The sequence below is a fragment of the Moschus berezovskii genome, chromosome 28 (assembly GCF_049115385.1).
Source record: "Moschus berezovskii isolate FMDL1 chromosome 28, NW_MosBer_1.0, whole genome shotgun sequence".
NCBI lineage: Eukaryota > Metazoa > Chordata > Mammalia > Artiodactyla > Moschidae > Moschus > Moschus berezovskii.
The window spans coordinates 19,174,295-19,196,794 of NC_142487.1; the positions used below are offsets into that span (position 1 = coordinate 19,174,295).

The 22,500-nt window shown below is 40.9% G+C and overlaps 1 protein-coding gene and 1 long non-coding RNA gene across 3 annotated transcripts in view; one reads left to right on the top strand and one right to left on the bottom strand.

The window, feature by feature from the left end:
* LOC129549858 (uncharacterized) lies at positions 1 to 11,371 on the top strand. 2 transcript variants are annotated; one of them, XR_016036725.1, is made up of 3 exons: positions 1 to 382; positions 8,303 to 8,423; positions 11,234 to 11,371. It is a non-coding gene; the product is annotated as an uncharacterized LOC129549858 (long non-coding RNA). The 2 variants fall into 2 exon arrangements; XR_016036726.1 differs by having other exon boundaries at positions 2 to 363.
* MEX3C (mex-3 RNA binding family member C) overlaps positions 9,101 to 22,500 on the bottom strand; it is a 21,785-nt gene continuing 8,385 nt past the window's right edge. The window contains exon 2 of the mRNA XM_055417378.2: positions 9,101 to 12,386. Coding sequence (XP_055273353.1) covers positions 11,161 to 12,386 — 1,226 coding nt within the window. The 3' untranslated portion in view covers positions 9,101 to 11,160. The remainder of the gene's footprint in view (positions 12,387 to 22,500) is intronic.

A 22,500-nucleotide genomic window follows, 5' to 3' on the forward strand; every position in this document is an offset into this window, starting at 1 on the left:
CACCCAGAACACGGATTCTTAGGCAGGCAGCTTAGCTCTTCATTGTTTGTTCCACAAAGAACATAGTGTCTTTCATCAGATAGATTTCTGAGGCAGTTTTCTGACGAAGCTGCCAGGTTGATGGACAGCGTGTGCTCGGTGGCGAGGGCGGTCCAGGGCCGGTCTGGTTAGCTCTCAAGCCAGCCCTTGGGGAACAGTCGTCTGGGGCCTGGGCTCAGGAAGGCTGGCCTACTGTTCCGTCTCAATTAGAATGTCAGCTGCTGGAGGGCAAGGGCGCAGAACAAAGAGGGGTGAAGCCCGCGGGCGTCAGAGTCCCACCAACCTGGGCCGGACGCCGGTTCTGGCCCTCGCCGTGTGACCTGGGCAAGTACATCCATCTGAGGTGATCTTCTCTGTAAGGCGGGGGTGCTTCTTCCCTGACAGAGTATAAGGATTAAATGCGACTGTATATAAAATGGGGCTTCCCTGGTGCCTCAGACAGTAAAGAATCTGCCTGCAATGTGGGAGATCTGGGTTCAATCCCTGGGATGGAAAGATCCCTTGGAGGAGGGAGTGGCTACCCACTCCAGTATTTTGGCCTGGGACATTTGGTAGCATGCTTCACCTAAGGAACTCAATGGGTATTTTAGCCATTTAAAAATGTTTTTTTGTCACTTGCCCATAGAATGTCTAGTAAGTCAACATGCTCAAGTTGACTGGCTAAATGAGGGCTTGGTCGAATGTTTATTTAATAAACTCAAATATTTTTCTAAAGTAGTGGTTCTCACTTTGCTGTACGCCTAAAACTAACTCAATGTTGTAAATCAACTATACTCCAATAGAATGAAATTATTTAAAAAAACAAAACAAAACAGTGGTTCTCAGTCAGGGCAATTTTGCACCCCAGAGTACCGCTGGCAATGTGTGACTGCATTTTGGATGTGTGTGTGCAGCTGACATCTGACTGGCGGCGGGCAGGGCTGCTACTCAATGCACAGGACAGCACCCCCCACCCCCATCCCCTGGTCCCAGTTACCCAGCCCCAAATATCAACAGTGCTGAGGTTGAAAGCCCCGATGTAAAGGGTGAAGCTGCGGCTAGCCCACTCAGACGAGGGGAGTGGGGAAGCAAATGGGACCCCCCAAGTCTCGGATCTGGCAGCAAATGAAATCTCTTGAACACATCCCTGAAAACGGAACCCTCTTCTCAATTAGGACACTTTTAGTGGTTAGCACTCACAGGGTTAAGTCAGAGAAACTGGATTCAGAATTAAAACTCAGTGGACTGATTCCAATAGCTTATTGGCAAGCTGAAAATTGTGAAAAAGCAGTAAAAATTAGAGGGTCAGAAAGGGAAAGCAACTGGGGGTTGAAATGTGATCCAGGAAAAAAAAAAGGCATCACACAGTCGTAAAATAGATGAGACCTCTCTCCCATTTAAAAAAATTTTCTTTCTAGGACAAAACAAATTACATACTAACAGACTGTAAGTAAAGGAAAGTTTCCATGATTCTGGAAAGACTAATTCCTCAGAAGGTCAACAGTTATCTGATTGGGCCAGTATCTGCTCATGGCTATGGTCTTAAAGAAGAAGTTAAAAACCTAAAGTGAAAATCCTAGTTTGACTACAGTTGCAGCCAATTTTGACATTCCATTTGCTTGTCAGAGCACTTTAGTGCCCAGCCTGAGTCCACAAATCCGTTTTGAAAGAAGACATGATGGGCTTCCCTTGTGGCTTAGTGGTGAAGAATCCCCAATGTAGGAGACACGGGTTTGATCCCTGGTCCGGGAAGATCCCACATGCTGTGGAGCAGCTAAGCTTGTGTTCTAGAGCCCAAGAACTACTGAACCCACGAGCCACGATGACTGAAGCCCAGGCAGCCTAGAGCCCATGTTCCCCAACAAGCAAAGCCACTGCAACGAGCAGCCCTCACACCGCAACTAGGGAGTAGACCCCGCTTGCTGGTGAGAGAAAAGTCCAGGTAGCAACGAAGACCCAGCACAGCCAACAAATCCATAAATAAAATTAAAAAAGAGAAAATGTGGAGCCTTCATCCAGTCCAAGTCCTTCATGCTCGTGATAGTTTGAGAATATTTACAAATGAACCCAATTCTATTAAGAAGTGCTGCTGAAATTTTTTGACTGGCGTGCCCAGGAATTAGAGGACCACTGCGTTCCGTGAAAAATGCTCACGCTGCAGTTGTAAGAAACTCATGAGACATTTCCCACGAACTCTTCCTGAAAATGCTTTTAGATTTGGGGCTTTTTATCTTTATCTTAAGTCAGTTACTTAGATTCTTAAGCTTCAGCTTTTATTTTTCCTCTGCAAAATGGAGATAATAGTTCCTACCCCTAGGGCTGTGGTCAAGATTAACTAAGATTACGCACCTGAGTTCACTCTGTACTAACTGGGTCACTCAATTAAAGGTCGAGCTTTCGAATCCGAAGGTTCTTTACTCCACGTTGCTCTCAGCAGCACCTGAACATTTTCTTTCAGAGTCATGCTGGGTGTTACAAAGAGCCAAAAGAATAAGAAGGATGCTGCCATGGCGGGAACATGATTTCACGGGGTCTCCAGGCCTTAGTTTCTTACTTGAATTTCATGTAGGTGTTTCTTACTTGAATTTCATGTAGGTGTTTCTTACTTGAATTTCATGCAGGTAAATCATTTCCATTTTACGGAAATAAGGAAAATGAGATTCAAAGTACATAATCTGTCAAGCATAGCAGTAGATGCCCTTTATTGAAGCCAGATAATAAGAGAACTGGAACTGAAATAGAGCCCAAAGCTGGAAAATAGGCTGTATATGCCCAGTCCAAGAGCAATTCCCCACTGATCAGGAAAACATGGGAAATGACTGAAAATCAGCCATGATCAGTCAAAAATCACCTCTAAAAGGGGGCACAGCCAATTCCCTTCAGTCCTTTAACTTGGATTTAAAGGCCTTTGAGACAGACTCGCCGTTCAGTTGATTCCATGTTTTACCCGGAAGGGTTTACCTCTGTGTGTGTGAGCGTGTATGTGCTCAGTTGTGTCCAACTCTTGTGACTCCACGGTCTATAGCCCACCAGGCTCCTCTGTTCACAGGATTTTTTCCAGACAAGAATACTGGAGTGAGTTGCCATTTCCTCCTCCACAGGATCTTCCCGACCCTGGGATCAAAAGCGAGATTTTCCGGGTCTCCTGCACCAGCAGGCGGACTCTTAACTACTGAGCCACCTGGCAGGGTTTACCTGCAGGTGCCCAAATGGCAGGTGCAGTGGAAAGGATCACAGAAGGATGCTGTCTCCTGGGGGAAGGTTAAGAAAGGAAGGCGCGCGGGCTGAAGGGAGGTGACTGAAAAGGTTGAGGAAAATGGAATAGAACCTTTAGAAAACTAGTCTACTAGTAAAGAGAGTAAAAGTAAACATTTCTGTCATCCTTGACGACAAATGGAATCTTTGACTGAGGGCATATTTTCCCAAAAGTACTAGGCATCACTTGCTTGGGAAGAGAAAACATAAAATATGATTCTGACCCAAGAGAGCTCCCCACAGTCACATGAAAAGAAGATCTCACTGGTTTTCATGCGACTCAAGAGAAGCCACAGGGAACAGGCCAGGAAAATTAGACACGTGTGGAGTTTGCTCTTTTCACTGAGATGGTGACTCTCTGAGAACTTTCATCTGTGTACTGAAAAGACAAACTTAGGAAGGTATGTCCGGCTCCAGGATAACTGGAACTACCAGAATTAGAAAGAAACATTCTCAGCCATGCCATTGGGTGACAATGTGCAGTCTCCAAGTTCATATTCAGCAATGTATAGAATAACAAAGGAAAAGTTACCTTTTGTACAACCGGAAACCCATTCACAGTCCACTCTTGGTTTTCATCAATATAGGAGAAAAAAAAGTCCTTAACTGAAGTGTTAAGTATGCTAAGTCGCTTCAGTCATGTCCGACTCTTGGTGACCACCCCATGGACGGTAGCCCACCAGCTCCCTCTGTCCGTGGGATTTTTCAGGCAAGAATACTGGAGTGGTGGTGGTGGGGTGGTTTGCTATTTTCTCTTCCAGGGGATCATCTCAACCCAGGGATTGAACCGGTGTTTCTTATGTCTCCTTCATTGGCTGATGGGTTCTTTACCACCAGCAAGAAGGTAGTTTTAAGAGCCACTTTAAGAGAAAACCCACATAATTACTTTCACACGCAAAATTTTTAAAGTTTACAGTCAGGTCTTGTAGTAGACTCCACCAATGTGGAAGAAACAAAACAGTTCATCTCTCCAGTTTTTCTCTGTGATCTTGCTTTCAGAAAATCTTACTTTACAAAGAATTCCAATAACAATTTCTTAAGAGTAGTAGGTTTGGCTCTTTCTTACTAGTTTTATTACCCATATTTAAAAAATTGTCACCCAACAGTGAACCTCAGAGGCTTTATATCTATCTAGGCAATTTACAAATATTTAACGTTAGTGAAGTCCATAAGCTATCAATATTTCCTCAACCTTTGTGGAAATCTTAGCTCTCAGTTTTAGATTTCAAAGTACAATGCCTAATTTCCATACGTTAGCATTTTCTATGACTCAAGTAGACGTGAAACCTCTACCCCACTCAGCTCTCTTGTTAAAATGCCTTTGGTAATTCCCTTGAAATTACAGTAACAGATCCTGTAAAAAATTCCACCATAATGTCATGGAATAGATATGAACCTTGGTATTTTAAAATAGAGAAATACCTATAATTTATTTTCATTTTAAATAATCATTATATTCATATATTTCCAGGATCACATTTAAAAAAAAAACACCTCAAATTTTCATTTTGAATAGAGGCTATTGTTGACTTCTCCAAGAACATTCCGTGGTTGCTTCAGCAGCACATATACCAAGAAGAATATTCCACTTTAACAGAACTCATCTGTCTCGGCATAGGTCATCTCTGTTTTTTGAGGTTTTTTTGCATCCTTTAAGATGGTGATTTTTCCCATTTGGTGTTCAGAATTAATACATGCAGTAAATTATGCATGACACTGCTAGATGCTTTAGGTAAATATTGAAATGTTGCTGGTAGGCACTGAACAAAGATTTATATAATCTTGGCTTTTGTTGTCTATTTATTGAAATATAAGTATGATGATTTACAGTATTGTTACTGTCTCCTCTTAAACGAGCAAGATTAGTAAGCCAGTTTTCAGTTTGTCACTGTTCCGTTTTCAGCTGAGTGTCATAGCTCTTAAGATTTTCATACTTAATAAGGTATTTTTTGCATACGCTCTTGCAAAATTGAAGATTTATAATTTTAGTCACAAAGGCAGCAAGGACTCCCTTAGGTATCAGGTGACAAACATTTCCAGTTCCCCTGAGCCCTCTAAAAACACCTCGAGGGCCTAAAAACGTAGTTCCTCTCCAACTGTTTTCCTCTTTTGCCTTCCATTCCTGATCTCTGATCGCTGAGCTCTGTTTACTGTTAAAGATACCTCGCCAAGAGATACGGAAGGACTCTTGCATTAGTGTGCAAATACTTCTTAGAAACCAGATAAAACATTAATATGGAAACAGCATAGAAAATCCCCCAAAGGCAAGAAAATGTAACGTTCATAACTTTCAATTATTTCATGTGGCCAGCTGAAGACACTTACTGGGAATAATTATTCTGTGACACTCAAGTAGGAAGGCCGGCAGTTTAAAGAGAACAATTTTTAATTTTATTAAATGGAATCTCCTTATTAAGTTTCTCAATGTCCTTTCCTATTTCATCAATGCTCCACTGCCTATACTTACCTGCTAATAGAAAATGGTTAAGGCATAGAATAGCCATAAAACAGTATTACTGCAACCACTAAATTATGCTACGAAAAGTATACTGACAATGGAAAAGGCTCGCAAGATACAGGCATACTTTGTTTTATTGCGTCTCGCTTTTCTGCACTTTAAAAAAATAAATTCAGGATTGGTAGCAATCCTGCATTAAGTCTGTCAGCACCATTTTTCCAACAGCAGATGTTCACTTTGCGTGTCGCATTTTGGTAGTTCTTGCAGTATTTCTGTTTCATTATTTTATCCATTATGATGATCTGCAATCCTTGATGTCACTACTCTAATTGTTTTGGGGTGCCATGGCCTGTGCCTATAAAAGATGGCAAACTCATGAATGTGTTCTGACTGCTCCACCAATAAGATTGCTTCCATATGTCCCACTCTTTGGGCCTCCCTATTCCTGGAGACATAACTTTGAAATTGTGCCAATTAATAACACTACAGTGGCCTCTTAAGTATTCAAGTGAAAGGAAGTCACTTGAACTTTAAATAAAAAGCTAGAAATGATGTAGTGCAGAAGGCATGTCAAGAGCAGAGACAGGCTGAAAGCTGGCTCTCTTGTGCCAGTTAGTCAAGTTGTGATTCTGAAGGAAAAGTTCTTGAAGGAAAACCAACCAGTCACATTTCCTTAAGTCAAAGCCTAATCCAGAGCAAGGCCCTAACTTTCTTCAATTCTATGAGGGCTAAGAAAGTTACAGAAAAAAACTCCGAAGCTAGCAAAGGTAGGCTCATGGGGTTTAAGGGAAGAATCTGTCTCCGTAACATCAAAGTGCAAGGTGAATCAGCAAGAGCTGACGCAGAAGCTAAATAGCAAATTTATCCAGAAAATCTATCTAAGGTCACCAATGTGGGTGGCTATACTAAACAGACTTTAAACGTAAACAGCCCTATATTGGAAGAAGATGCCATCTAGGACTTTCCTAGCTAAAGAGAAGTCAATGTCTAGTCTCAAAAAGTTTCAAAGGACAAGCTGACTCTCTCAGGTACTAATGTAGTTGGTGACTTTTAAGTTGAGGCCAACACTCATTTACCATTCCCAAAATTGTAGGGTCCTTAAGAACATCTACTCTGCCTGTGCTCTGTAATGGTAGCACATCCATTTACAGCATGGTTTACTGAATATTTTAAGCCCATCGCTGAGACCGACTGCTAGGAAAAAAAAAAAAGATTCCTTTCAAAACATTACTGCTCATTGAAAAGGCATCTGGTCAACCAAGAACTCTGATGGAAGCTGTACAATGAGATGAATACAACACTCACTCTGCAGCCCACGCATCAAGGCGTTTTGACTTTCAAGTCTAAGGTTTTGATAAACGTATTAGGACTATAGCTGCCACGGATAGTGTGTTCTCTGATGGATCTGGGCAAAGTTGACTGAAAACCTATCAAAAACCTATCAGAAACATTCATGATTCATGGGAACAGGTCAACATACCAACACTGAGAAGTTGGAAGCAGCTGAATCCAACCCTCATAGATGATTTTGAGGGGTTCAAGATTTTAGTGATGGAAATTACTGCAGAAACAGCAAGATGGGTACAATTAGAAGTTAAGCCTCGAGATGTGTCTCAGTTGCTGAAACCTCATGATAAAAACTTTAGTGGAGTTGCCGCCTATGGATGAGCATATAAAAAGGTCTCTACAGATGGAACCTACTCCTGGCGAAGATAACGTTAAGGCTGATGAAATGATGACAAAGGGTTAAGAATAGGGCATACATTTAGCATGGGATTTGAGAAGACTGACTCCAAATTTGAAGGAAGTTCTACTGTGGGTAAAATGCTACTGAACAGCCTCACATGCTACAGAGAAATCCTTTGTGAAAGTAACAGTTAACTGATGTGGCAAACTCTATTAAGAAAATGACACAACCTTCAGCAACCACCACCTTGGTCAGCAAATATATCAAATAATATCAAATATATCAAATAATATCAAGGCAAGACCCTCCAGCAAAGAGATTATGACCCACTGAAGGCTCAGGTACTGGTTAGCATTTTTTAGCAATGAAGTATTTTAAAATTAAGCTTTGTACATTGTTTCTTTGATACAATGCTACTGCACACTAAACAGACTACAGTCCAGTATAAATAACTTTTATATGTGGTGGCCTTGAACTGAACTTACGGTGTATCAGAGCTGTGGCTGTATTATAAATACCACTATCCTGCATTATTTGTAGTTTTGGAACGAGAAAGGGAGAAATTTGAGGGGAGGTTGGTAGCAGATTGAGAACGTGTCTGTTTTTATGCTAACACATCCACTGATAAGAATAATTTGAAGTATAATAACATTCCTGTACCTATTTTCTAAACCTAACTCTTCTAGCCTCACTCTTGCTAAGAACCTGTTTTGCAAGGGGATATTTTTGATAAATTCCTTTATAGAAAGAAACACATATCATTATAACTAAGCTGCTATCTGATCCTCACGTTTGCAGTTTAGCATCTAGCCTCTAAGGCAGTGTAAATGAATAATGTCAAGTTCTCAACAGGTTTGTCTAATCCTTGATTGTCCACACTGCAGATTATCCGGTATGGTGCAACAATTCCCTGGTAACACTGGTCCATCCCTCTCCTGGTACTTCATTAAACAAGAAAATGGATGTAGGCATATGAGGAAAGGCAGGTTCAGATGGAGGCCTTGGGTAAGTGTTTATCAGTTTTGTTAGTGTTAATTTCAGACAAAGTTCTGTCTTCCTCTGGCAAGGAAAGCCTTGGAGATTATTTTCAAGGTCCTCTGAAAGATCCTGACCTTATACTACGTGCAAGCTAAAATTCATATGCACCTCTCATTCAGTCTATGCTGGAATTGTAAAACTACAACATAGTCGAATAATTTGACTTTCATACTTCTGGAGGCTAATCCTAAAATTAGTGAAATAATTCCACAGGGCAATGATCCTGCCCATCACCAAATCTATACATTCCAGAGTTGTCTAGCAGAGCCTGAGAATTTGTTCAAAACTTATGATGGAAAGATTTCCTATGGCTGTGTAATACCTCTATGTATTAAGGACAGAATTTTGGTAATTGTCTTTATTCTTGCTTTTTACCAAATGGCAACAATTTATTCTAGTCAGCAAAGTCATTTTCATTAATGGAGCAATATATATATTTTTTATCAACCATAATCTTTCAGAAGGTACTTCAGAATTAAAAGTTAAAAACTCGCACCTTCATATTAGAAAAAAATTAGTTTTATAGTTTTGGTGATAAAAGGACAATCTGTAACAAAGGATAAAAACTAAGTCTAAGTTGAGTTCAGGATGTTAGTTAACATTGACATGTATAAACCACTGTTTTATTCACATTAGATTAACAGTGACTATGTGGTCAACTATACAGACAGGCAACTATATAATCTAAAAGTAGCCAAATCTCTGCATTTACTGTAACGTGACACTTATTTAAAGAAAAAAGCAACAGTGGCAACACACTGCACACCTAGAACACGGATCACTGGCTAGGGAGAGGGGAAACTCGTGTTAAAGGACGTTTTCAGTTCTGGCAAATAGCAGTCTTCCAGTGTAAACTAACGAATACATGAAAAACACCAAGGAGAATACATTCAAGTTAATGGAAACAAGTCTTTATTAAGTAACTTTTAATATCAGAAAAATAAAACTCTTATAATTCTCTTTACAGCAAATATATAATATCAGTGCTTTGGCCATCTTAAGTTAAAGGCCCTTTATCATAAAATATATGGTTTTAAACTTTACTCAAATTGAATTTATAATCCCTATGACTTCCCTACATATACATAACAAAAGAGTGTAGTAAAATTAGCAAATACTAAACTATATTGATAATTTATCATTCTTAGTTTGTGGTTTTTAGAAACAGTACACGCACCTAATATATGTCGATTCCTTGGCTTATTAGTTGCAGTGTACAATGCAACGAAATACAAAATACATGCTTGGTGAACATTCGTTTGTATCTACAAGACGGCAGCTAAAGATTAGGTTTCAATACTGACATTTAACTATTCTACAAGCAATTAGCATTACATCATAATATGCCATCAAGGCAATATTTTATACTGAAAAAATCAAAATAAAAACCGTTATTTGTAAACTTTTATACGAAATGTAACTCTTCAAGTGGAAATAAAAAATAAAATTTGTCTATTTACTATTCAATACACATAGGATTTCAATTTTTGTTATACTGAGAAAAAAAGCTCTTTTGTGTTGGGAAAATAACGCTTCAAAAAATAATTAGTAGAAAAACCCACCAGTATAATGTTTTATCCATTCAATGCCAGCAGATTTGGGAACATACTGAGGATGAAAAGTCACAGACATCCACAGGTGAAATGTAAAAAGTGTATCTTAAAGAAATCTCTCCTTGTGATTGGAAGTAAGTTTTGAAATGAAGTAAACTGATTGGAGGTTGTCACAGCTGCTTCTGTAAATATGCTAAGGGCATTGTTACCTCCTCTCCCTCCCCCTCCCCTAAATTATACTAAAAAATAAAAATACATTTATAATGTGCAAGACAAATATGGATTGAACATAAAATGTTTCACATTTTGATCTATAGTCTAAAAATTAATCAATAGCTTGATCAGACTAATGAATGGAATGTTCGTATCCTCAATTATTAGCCAATACAGGTGCACCCCAAAGCCTTTCCTGAAATGGAAAAACCCAGGTGGCCATTTCCACATTCACCGAGGGAGGCAATGGGTAGGAATTCACGATCGACACAACTGCACTCCTGCTCCACTGATCAGACCAGCCGGGAGCACTCTGGGCGAGATGAAGGTCAATGTAGCAGTTTTTGTCCCAAATTATAACCAGTGATCGAGTAAACCGCCATCAGCCCTATTATTACCAATAAGTAACCACAATGCATTAAAAAGTTACTTGCAATCCTGCAGAATTAGGCATAAGTTGTTGTAAAATAAAAAACAAACGGACCTGTTTTGTCAAAACTGGCAGTGTAAAGAAGGCAGCCCTGGAAGTGTCTGAGTCATCTGTAATGCCACGTACCCTCCATAAACTCTTAATGTGGTTAGGCTTTGGGACCCATCATTTGGAAATCTTAGACGTACACACTTTTCTCATAGGTTCATGCAACCTATGATTATCTTCACTCAGCCGAGTTGAACATCAGCTTAAGCAATTCTTACACAAGCTATGTCTCTGGGTCTACAGGATAAGATTAATAATTCAAACCAAACTAAGACAAGAGACCACTTAGGTTTAGTGTTACCATAGCAGCCTTTTATAAGTTTACTAACAACTTTAGCCTAATCCCAATAAAGCCTGATAACAGTCATAAGAATTCATTAGGAAGTTTACTGGGGGTACCATTATACCCATGCCTTTACGAATCCATATAGAGATATAGTATTTATGTATATATATATAGTTAAGAGTGAATTTGGATTGCCTGAGTAACAGCTGTCTGGCAAACTGGACATGATGGCGTTCTCTTTTCACAGATCTTGTTGGCACATTCCATGCAGAAGAGGTTGTGGCCACATGGAACTAGGGCAGCAATAACTTCATTCTCAAAGCAAATCACACAGTCGTGCTTTCGTCTTGATTCTGGAGGTGAGCTAGAGGTGGAACCACCATTGGAAGAGGAGTAACTATTGGTACCGTTAGAAAAAGCAGGGATGTATACTGGAAGGCCAACATGGTTGCCTGTACTAGGTGGGTCGCTCCTAACCCTCCGAGCAAGTGGGTGTTCAATGCTCTCAGGAAAGGTCGGAGACAGACGAGGAGTAGATGGCTGACTCCCTCTACGCTGAGTCTTCATGTTGCCGGGAGGGTCACTCCCAAAGCCAGAGAGTGGGTTAACGGGTTCAAACGGAGTCCAGATAGTTTGAGCGGATGTTGGTAGAGAGTCAAAGGCAGGAGAATCAACCGCAAGGTCTTCTGAGCCTACAGAAGGTAGTGTATCTCCAAACCAAAAGTTTCCTGTGCTAAACGGGCTTGTTGGACTAAAGTCAGCCAGCCTATTGCTTCCAAAGTAGGAATCTGTGGAACCACTTCCCAGGGAACTGGAACTATCATTTCGATAATTGGAGATCATTCTGGCGCGGCTTGGAGGAACGGGATTGGAGGAGAGCCATGCAGAGCCTAGAGTGCCACCTTCAAAGCTGACATCGGTACCGTTGTAATGGAAGTCGTTCTCTTCGTTGAGCTCAATGTAGTTTCCTGTACGCATGGCAATATGCATTTCAATTTCTTCTCGTGCTCGGTCAACATTTTCGGGCATCCCCGTCACTTCAAAGACAGGCTCCTTATCTCTGCTCGGAGTTACTATGTACGTGTGGGTCTGCTGCTGGATTCTTTTGATGGTTGCTCCTTTGGGTCCGACTACCAGTCCTACCACGCGATAGGGCACTCTGACTTGAACGGTGGTCTGACCCGGCAGATTAGGACTGCACGACAGCCCTCCCAGGGCAGGGCCATTTTTGTTTCGAGATGCACGAATCATGGAGAAGTGCTCTGCAGCTGACAGAATTTCTCGTTTGGCCATGGCAACATCTTCTTTCCGTCCAGTGACAACAAAAATGGGCTCCTCACCACGAACCGGTGTTTTGATATACGTGTTCGTCTTGGCTCTCAGTGCTTTAATTTTACAACCTGTTAGAGAGAAAATATTTCGTAAGTATCAACATCTGCTTCAACAATATTGATAAAGACAAATTACAGAAAGCTCCTTTCAAGACACCAGTCTGTTCTGGGGCAGTTTTTCTTTCCCTCTTTGAGAGTATTTCTTTATCACAAAAACTTATCACTAAATGCTGATAAAGCTTTCCTAGTTCCACTATGACTCCTGGATCCGGAGGGGTACTTTCCTGGTGATCTCATTCTCAGCAAAGAGGTGACGCCTCCACTGAAGGCCTTTAACTCAGAGGACAGGCTTATAGTTTTCTTCCTCTTGTTATTAGTCATTGCAAATGATGCATGAAATAGGCCAGCTACACTATGAGTGGATTTGACTTTCAGAACACTAATAGTTTACTACCTTGCAGGGTGTTGGTGGCAAAGAAAAAATATTAATGTACAATGTGAGACGATACCTATCATCTTATTTAATCTACATAACAACCCTAAGGATGAGACTACTACACTCCTTTTATTGCTAAGGAAAATAAAGCGCAGAAATACTGTGTAACATGTCGAAGTTCACAGAGCAAGTAAGAGGCAGAGCCCGAGTTAAACCTAGTCTGACTTCAGTCTATAGTCTTTTTTGTTGGTCCTAGAACCTCCAATTCCACAGAACTATACTGCATGATAGAAGTTCTTCAACTGACTTCCACTTAACTGTCCTGTCATCTTAGCTCAACCTCATTCTCTCCTCTGCAAAACTCAAGTGATGACAACAGCACAGTGATCGGAGTTAGCACATCATCTCATTTCTGTGCCATCACTGGATTTCAGGCTTAACTAAGAATCAATTGTCTTTATCCCCATCTGTTTATGCTAACTGAACTCATGCATTAACTAAATTAATAATTACATAAAGCAGTGATATATAAATCCAAGACAAGGAACTTGTATCAAAATTGATTATTTTAAAATATTCAATAATGATAAGTACCTTAAAGGAAAAAAAAGATGCTGTTGAACTACGGGTGAGACAACTGTAAAATCCTGGGGTAAAAAAACTGACACAGAGAAATTTTGAATTCATTGTGAAGTTCTTGCTAAATTCAAAAGAAACATATTAGAAACTGTATGGAGTATGGTCACTGGATGTGGTTTTATTGAAGGACTATAATGGCTGGCAGTCCCATTCTCAAATAAAAGGCTTTGGTTCTAAATCCTAAGTATATTTAAGTTAAATAAATAAAATATCTAAAGTACATATGTATAAGTACCCAAAGATTACTTTTTGGAGTAATCAACCATTACCAGTGCCAACTGTGTAACATTGGAGGGTTTCGATATGCTAAGGCATAAAACTCTGGGGTTATGCTTTTCAAAGATCTTTACGTGAAGCTTGCTGGAACAGATTTCTTCTCGTGACTGTATCATGCCATTCCTAAGTTTCTCAAAATAAAGCAGTTAGATGATACTGAAAAACACATGCCACAACCTGAGCAGATTGTTTCCTTAAAATATTTTTTCCCCTGCCCTGAACAAATTCATAATATACAAAAACTAATTCTTTCTGGACATCATTCCTAACCTGTGTGACTGCACAGAATAGGTCTCCTTTCCTCCATTCTTGTCTTACTCCAATCAGCTCTCTACCTTCACTTTAGGTAGATGATGCTTTCTAAAAAAGCACCGATCAAAGGCTCACTTCCTTGCGTGAGGCTTTAATGACTCCCGCTTACCACAAGGATCAAGCCCAGACAGTGTGGCACGCAGACGCTGGCCCGGTGCCTGGACCTCCTCTCTCTCACCTTATCTCGTGCCCTCCTTTCCCCTTCGCCACTCCTTAAACTCTGTGCTGTGCTTCCACCATATTCATCGCCTATCCATGTTCCTTGCTTCCACGATCAGAATGTTCCTTTATCCATGCCCCTTTGCTACTAGCTCTGCTTAATTCCTGACGGCCCTTCAGATTTTAGTTTATTAGGTGCCTTATTCTCTGTGACGGAGAAGGCAATGGCAAGCCACTCCAGTACTCTTGCCTAGAAAATCCCATGGACAGAGGAGCCTGGTAGGCTGCAGTCCATGGGGTCACTAAGACCCAGACATGACTCAGCGACTTCACTTTCGCTTTTCACTTTCATGCACTGGAGAAGGAAATGGCAACCCACTCCAGTGTTCTTGCCTGGAGAATCCCAGGGATGGCGGAGCCTGGTGGGCTGCCATCTATGGGGTCGCACAGAGTTGGACACGACTGAAGTGACTTAGCAGCAGCATTCTCTGTGAAGCTTCCGCTCCTTTCCCTGAGTCAGGTTTACTTTAACCTGAAGGTTGTATCTGAGAAAACCAGGGGGTGGGGGTGGTTTGGGTGGTACAGCTAAAAGCAAAACTGCAAGGAAAGCACTTAGTGGAGGGACTGGAGGAGCGAAGAAGGGCAGAGTGACAGGGTGGGCTGGGGTCTATCAGGAAATTACTGCAATTAGCCTAATTTATGCTGCTGTGAAACACAAAAGTTATTACAGACTGCCGCCATAAGTTTATATCTACAATGAACTACAAGACTAAATTGACAGTGTGACTTTTGAGTATAGGAAAATCTATTCCTACCTCTGCTCCACCACAGAAAGTGATGTGGAAGACCATAAAACTTCTACATCCACTTATCATCATTCACTCAGGCTGAATCTAGGAAACTCCCTCATTCAGCAGAGGCAGTGTTGCTTGAGGTCGAGAACTACTATCGTTTCCATTGGCCAGTATGCGACTGATGGAGAGACTCCTAGGAAAATCTGAAGGGGTGGTGAGAACGCCTAATTCTTCCTATTGCACCCTCAGAAGAGTTAGTATCATTATTTGGATACATGAGCCTCTTCTCTGCACTAAAACCTAACAAGAAGGCAGTCTGCTAGAATCACACATTTCTAACAGAGGGTCCTGATCATCCCAGAGAGAAACACTTGGCAAACACTGTTAAGGGCAAAAGGAGAGCTGGCCTGAGGGTCCAGGGTTGGCCCTGCTCAACCCTTAGAATAGTGGAATATCAGAAAGCTGAATTAAGAAACTCCTCAAAATGCTTCCGAGACAATAAGCAACTGTCAGATGAACCTTAGTAGAATACTTTGTTTGATACGCAGTAGGTACAATATTGGAGGAGGGCATGGCAACCCACTCCAGTATTCTTGCCTGGAGAATCCCCATGGACAGAGGAGCCTGGCAGGCTACAGTCCATGGGGTTGCAGAGAGTTGGACACAACTGAGCGACAAATACGCACATGCCTAAATCAGATACTACTGAGCCTGTGGTTGTTACTAATGAATATGTGTTTGATAGTCTCATTAGGAAGACAGAGAAGACAGAATGTGGACTGCCTCTGAGATAGGGGTGTAAGATAGCCTACCCTGCCCAAAAGGCCTACTTACCAAACACAAGGTTAAAAAAATTTTTTTTTTTTTTACAATTCACGTCACAAATGGCTAATTTCTCTTACACAGGTACCCATATACTTGTCCCTGTACCTCAAAACACCAAAAACCACAGAAAAAATAGGTAAAATAGCTCATAGAAAAGGAAATATAAATGGCTCTAAACACGAAAATTCCCTTTTTCATGTGAATTGAGGTATCATTTCCCACTTATAAGACTGTCAAATATCAAAAACAAACAGTGCTAGTAAGAATTGGGGGAAAGACCTCATATTTAGCTGCAGAGTACAAACTGCTCAAGGGCAGTTTGCACTATCCATCAAAATTACAACTTCCTGTATCCTTCTGCCCCTGCAATCCCACTCACAGAATCAAGTCTGTAGGAATACTTGCCTTGCCCAGGCATGAATAACCTTGGTATTCCTGTCTGTATTAGTGGGAAGTTGGTACAGCTATGTAAGGAAATACTCTGCAGTCACAAAACTAGGGTAGGAGGGTGACTTAATTTCCCTGGTACACTTTTAAATTCTTACATATTTTGGAACCACACAAATGCTTTTTTTAAAGAAATGTTATTAAATTAGAAAAATTTTAAAATTAGAGATAAAGAAGTGACAGATTTTACTAGACTAAATAAGCACATCAGACTTTTGACTAGTTCTGAGATTTAGAAAAAAAAATTATGAACAGCAGGGTAAATGATTTCATAACCTCAAAGTTGAATAAAGCATTTTAAGTCTAAGAGGTAGGGACTAACAACTGTTTTCTCATAGCTACCAGTAAATATATGGCAAGCTGTATACCAGACTGTGTAGAGATTAAGAATCAGGACAGCACTAATGACTTTCATGGTTACCATTTTATTTTGATTTGGAAGTAAATTCCTCCAATAAAGTCTCTAACTTACCTCCCTCCTGTAGGAACCCATTTCCCCTTTCTGTATCACTGTGGCTAGGGCTGTGATTCACCTTAAAACTCTTTAGCTGCAGCCAGAATCCTGGCCGTCTCACTTCCTGGTACAGCAAAAGGTTGGGTCTGGCTTCTCCAGGGTAAAGAGTTTCTTGCACCAGCTGCCTCAGCAGTTAAAAAGGGAGAGGGCCTCTGTTGCTGGGAGAGGAGTTTAAAGAAAAGGAATTGAAACGGTCTTCAGTGTTTCTCAAACCATGGTTTGCAGTATCAATTTAACAGGCTCCAAATGTTTTGATGAAATATGTGTACATTGACTACAAAATAAAATGTTCTTTTGATGGGGAGTGGGGGGGGTATGTCACAGAAAAGCTTAAAAGCATTAGACTAGACCTTTAAGGCTGCTTTTTAATTCCATGAAACATGTGGAATGATATACTTAGAAGAATCATATATAGAGTTACAGTCTGCAATGTAGATATAATTACAGTCTAAATAAATTCACCTTAAAACAGGAAGATTATCCAGATCACAGGGTGGGCCTGACCTAATCACAAGTTCTTTGGAAGAGCTTTCTCCAGTGGGCTTCAGAAGTCGTCAGATGTGCTCTAGCTTTTCTGGAAGAAAGCAACCTATGCTTGACCTGCCCGTAGAGGCCTCATGGCAAGGAACTGTAGGTGGCCTCTGGGAGCTGAGAGCTAGGATGGCAATGAGGCCTCAATCCAGAAATCCTGTTCTGTTCTTCACTTTCATTACCTGCTTTAGTTTCCTAATGCTGTCGCAACAAGTTACCTCTCACAGTGCTTTCAATGTCACACATTTTTAATTTTACACTTCTGACACGGGTTCTGACATGGGTTTCAACAGGGCTAAAATCAAGGTGTTTACAGGACTGTGTTCCTCTCTGGAAGCTCCAGGGAAGAGCTTGCTCACTCGGCTTACTGGTAGAACTGAATTGCTTATCATCCCAGGACTGAGCTCCCTGTGTTCTCGCTGGCTGTTTGCTCAAGGCCATTCCCTGCCTCAGGAGGCCACCAACATAGCTTGTGGCCCTGTCTCTCCATCTTCAGAGTCAGCAGTGGGGACTGAACCCTTCTCGTACTTCAAATCTCTCCCAGTCTCGTATCTGACCCAGCTGGCAAAGTTCTTCTGCGCTGAAGGACTCATGTGATCACACCGGGCCCACCCAGCTGATCTCAAGATAACCTTTTCACCTCAAGGTCCATACTCTACGTCTACATAGTCAAGAGTTTCCGGGGATATAGGCTGTAGGCATCTTCAGGGTAAGGGGGTTTATTCTGCCTACCACAACACCAATTTCCCGTTCCTCCAATTATTTCTCCATTCTTCCAGGCCCCTGGCTTTTGAGCAGAGGAAAGTATTGGATTCAGAAAAATCTTAAACCCTAACCCAAGAATAGTAACCCAGTGTCCAGAGCAGTAGCGAGATCCAAGTACAAGAAAAGTTTGGGGTCACAGGCACTGAAGTAGGGTGAAGGGATAAACCACCGACAAAAATCAAAATAGGTCGAAAAGAAATACACAAGCTGGGGTGTTGATGAAGACAGGGTGTTTACGCTGAGAGACGAGTGATCTGGTAAGAAATGGACAAGTAAACCTGGTCTCCACTTGTCCTGTGGGATGTGACTAAGTGCTCCGAGCTAAACCACTCCTCCTTCGGCCCAGAACATCCACCAGTCTGATGCTTCAGCTTACCAATTCAAATATCAAGTTCCCTGTAAAGGTGCAGGTGGCTAATTCCAGGTGATATACAGAAACTACATTAATTTCTGCTCTCCAGGAGCTGACAATCTAGAAAGGAAACAGTCATGAAAACAATACTGATATAAGGTAACTGCTTTAATACAAACAGGCATACAAAGCAGTGGGAGCACAGGAAAGGACAGGGCTTTACTGCTTACAGAAGATGAAACAAGGCTTTAAATGCATTTGAACTTAGGTTTAAAAAAGTAGTTCTGCCAGGTGGAAAGGAGAGTCAAGAGAACTGGAAGTGCCAAAGCAGGAATCAAGAGCCCAAGATGGCAGCCTGGATACCACACCTGGCTCAGTGCTATGAGCGCTTTAAGTAACTGGAGGGCAGAATGCCAGGGGAGCAGGTCAGATGGGGGATGATTTAGTTTAACAAAGGCAGGGGAGTTTAAATTCTATCTGGTAGGTGCAAGGAACTTGTTTTGTTTTTTAAAGAAAGGAACCCCAAATGCTAAGTGTTTATTAAAGCAGCTGCTTTAATAAAAATAGGGAGGGGAGAGTGAAGTAGTTCTTTTTATCTTCAAGAAAATTAGAACGCTGGGCTTGATATTAAAAATTACCTCCTCATCCCACCTCCCTTTCCCCATCCTTCTCCTAATAAAGTGGCCATCACCTACCTTCTCCCAGACTTCATCATCCCCTAAACGTGCCTGGTTCCTCCTGTCTCTAATCAGATATTTCCTTAAATAACCTGGAAAATCCTCCTAGCACTGCCCCCTCACCCTGTATCTTCTGAGTAACAAACACAGTCATTTGGAAAAGATGAGACTGTGTGTTGAAGGCTCTATGAACTCAGTTCAGCTCAGTTCAGTCGCTCAGTCGTGTCTGATTCTTTGTGACCCCATGAATCACAGCACGCCAGGCCTCCCTGTCCATCACAAACTCCCGGATTTCATTCAAACTCACGTCCATCGAGTCGGTGATGCCATCCAGCCATCTCATTCTCTGTCGTCCCCTTCTCCTCCTGCCCTCAATCCCTCCCAGCATCAGGGTCTTTTCCAGTGAGCCAACTCGTCACATGAGGTGCCCAAAGTATTGGAGTTTCAGCTTTAGCATCAGTCCTTCCAAAGAACACCCAGGACTGATCTCCTTTAGGATGGACTGGTTGAATCTCCTTGCAGTCCAGGGGACTCTCAAGAGTCTTTTCCAACACCACAGTTCAAAAGCATCAATTCTCCGGCGATCAGCTTTCTTCACAGTCCAACTCTCACATCCAAACATGACCACGGGAAAAACCATAGCCTTGATGGACCTTGGTTGGCAAAGTAATGTCTCTGCTTTTTAATATGCTATCTAGGTTGGTCATAACTTTCCTTCCAAGGAGCAAGTGTCTTTTAATTTCATGGCTGCAATCACCATCTGCAGTGATTTTGGAGTCCCCAAAAATAAAGTCTGACACTGTTTCCCCATCTATTTGCCATGAAGTGGTGGAACCAGATGCCATGATCTTAGTTTTCTGAATGTTGAGCTTTAAGCCAACCTTTTCACTCTCCTCTTTCACTTTCATCAAGAGTCTCTTTAGTTCTTCTTCACTTTCTGCCATAAGGGTGGTGTCATCTGCATATCTGAGGTTACTGATATTTTTCCCAGCAATCTTGATTCCAGCTTGTGCTTCTTCCAGCTCAGCGTTCCTCATGATGTACTCTGCATATAAGTTAAATAAGCAGGGTGACAATATACAACCCTGACGTACTCCTTTTCCTATTTGGAACCAGTCTGTTGTTCCATGTCCAGTTCTAACTGTTGCTTCCTGACCTGCATATAGGTTTCTCAAGAATAATACAAATATAGATATGACTATTACTATCACAGCTAAAGCTTACTAATACTATTCCAAGGTCTAGTTTAAAGGAAATGTAAGGATCAAAAAACTGATTATCTGCTGGACTGGGCTCTAACTTACCACCAGTTTGCTTGTGGTTTTAATGTTAGGTCATTCAACCTCTAGGTCCTTTCCAATGCTTTTATTTTTGACCAAGTCCCTCTTCTCCTGGGACATACAAAATCACTTCTTTCTGAAAGCTATAAAGCACGTGGGACAATCTCACATGTATACACATCTATTCTTCCTTTCCTCAAGAAAAGTAGGTTGAGTAACAGCTGGAAGCACAAGACTTTGAATAGACCATCACTAACCATCTTTGTGAACTCTAACAGGTCACTAAAGCTCTCTCTCCCCTTCTTGGGTGTGTGCTAAGTCTCTTCAGTCATGTCTGATTCTTGGTGATCCCATGTACCATAGCAGGTCAGGCCCCTCTGTCCATGGGATGTCCCAGGCAAGAGTACTGGAGTGGGTTGCCCTGCCCTCTTCCAGGGGATCTTTTTGACCTAAGGATTGAATCTCTGTCTCTTAAGCTTTCCTGCATTAGCAGGCCCGCCCTGAAGCCCACCTGGGTGTCACCTGGGAAGCCCAGAAACTATAATGAAAGGTACTTCTCTCACTTTGTTGTTGCAAAGATTAAATGAAATAACGTGTTAAATACTCTTCACAGTGCCTGTCATTCAAGTAGGTGCTCAGTACAGGACAGCTTCTTAGGCTATCTAGCCCCTCTCCCCACTCCACTCCCACCACTTCAAGTATTTCATAAGTAAACAGCCAACAGGTTTGCCTTTGAAATAATAAACTTGTAGTGCATTTTTCAGTTTTCAAAACTCTCCTATATTTTCATTTCATCATTGTAACAGAGTGACGACTAGTTAAATAGCTTTAGGAAGGATAGGAAACAAACTCAAAGAGGTTAGAAAGATCTCCCAGCTGGAAAGCCAGACCTCAAACACAAGCCGTCTCCATACTCCTCTCACTACTCCATACTACTTTTCTCTAAAAGCATTAGAGAAACACATTATTTTATATGTATATTTCATGACATATTAGAATTAACAAGGGGGGATCATATTCTTTAATGATTGTACATATAAATAAGACCCTTTCCTCTTGGAATAATCTTGACAAGACTATTCAAAAGCTCCTACAATTTTATAGGGACTCAATTTTTCAGTATTATTAGCTTCAAACACTAGTGAATATCAGATAAATCCAGTAAGTGTTTCTTACACACACAACTTAACTCAACATTTAAATAAATTGTTTAGATTGACAATGTAATAGATTCCTAAATGTACAATAGAGAAATAGCTTTCCTTTCCCTGCTTAAGGGTCCTTCTTGTAGCCCCAGTCAAAAATTGATGAAATTTTCTGTTAAGAATATGGTTTCACATTAGACATCACTTTGTCAACACTTCAAACAGTTTCACTTATGTGACTTTTTAGTTTTGCTTATTACCAGTATTCATATGGACATATAATGCCCTAAATCAAGTAGCATCTAGAACAAACAGACCCAGACAACTTTTGGTTGACTGATTCTTCAAGTAAAGGGTTAGAGATTAAGGCAAGAGGGAAGAAAACCTCACAATATGAAAAGTATAATGATAAATACTAAAATGGCAAGTCTCCAGTTCAACAGTTCAGTTCAATAAAATAACAGCAAGTATCTGCTATGTGTCAGGTAATTTAACCGAGATTAAGATGACTGAGATTCAGTTCTGCTCTCACTGACCTGTATCCAACTTCAAACATCAAAAGGATTTGTTGTCTATATGTGTTCATGTACAGATATTGATCTATCATTTTCTTTTCTTATACCGTTGGCTGGTGGCGGTGTTCAAGTCCTTTATATCCTTGCTGCTTTGTCTGCTTGTTCTACCACTTACAGAGTTGGGAGCACTGAAGTCTCTAATTCTATTAGCTTGAGACCCCAGGTAAGTTACTTACATCTCCATAGACCTGTTTCCTTATCTGTATGGTGGCAATAAGAATGGATCAAATAAGATGGCATACTACTTGACTCATTTAAATGTTGTTATTTTTAAAGAAAAACTCAAATGAATTGATTTTCCCTAGGAAGTTAAAAACATTAAAAAACCCTTAAGTCCTAAAGATGAAACTTATATTTAGATTATGAAAAATGTTTAAGATATTAATTTTACAAAACTAGGAGGAGATATGAAGTCAATCTAATTGGTAATTTTAAATCTGGTTTACTTTTACATGA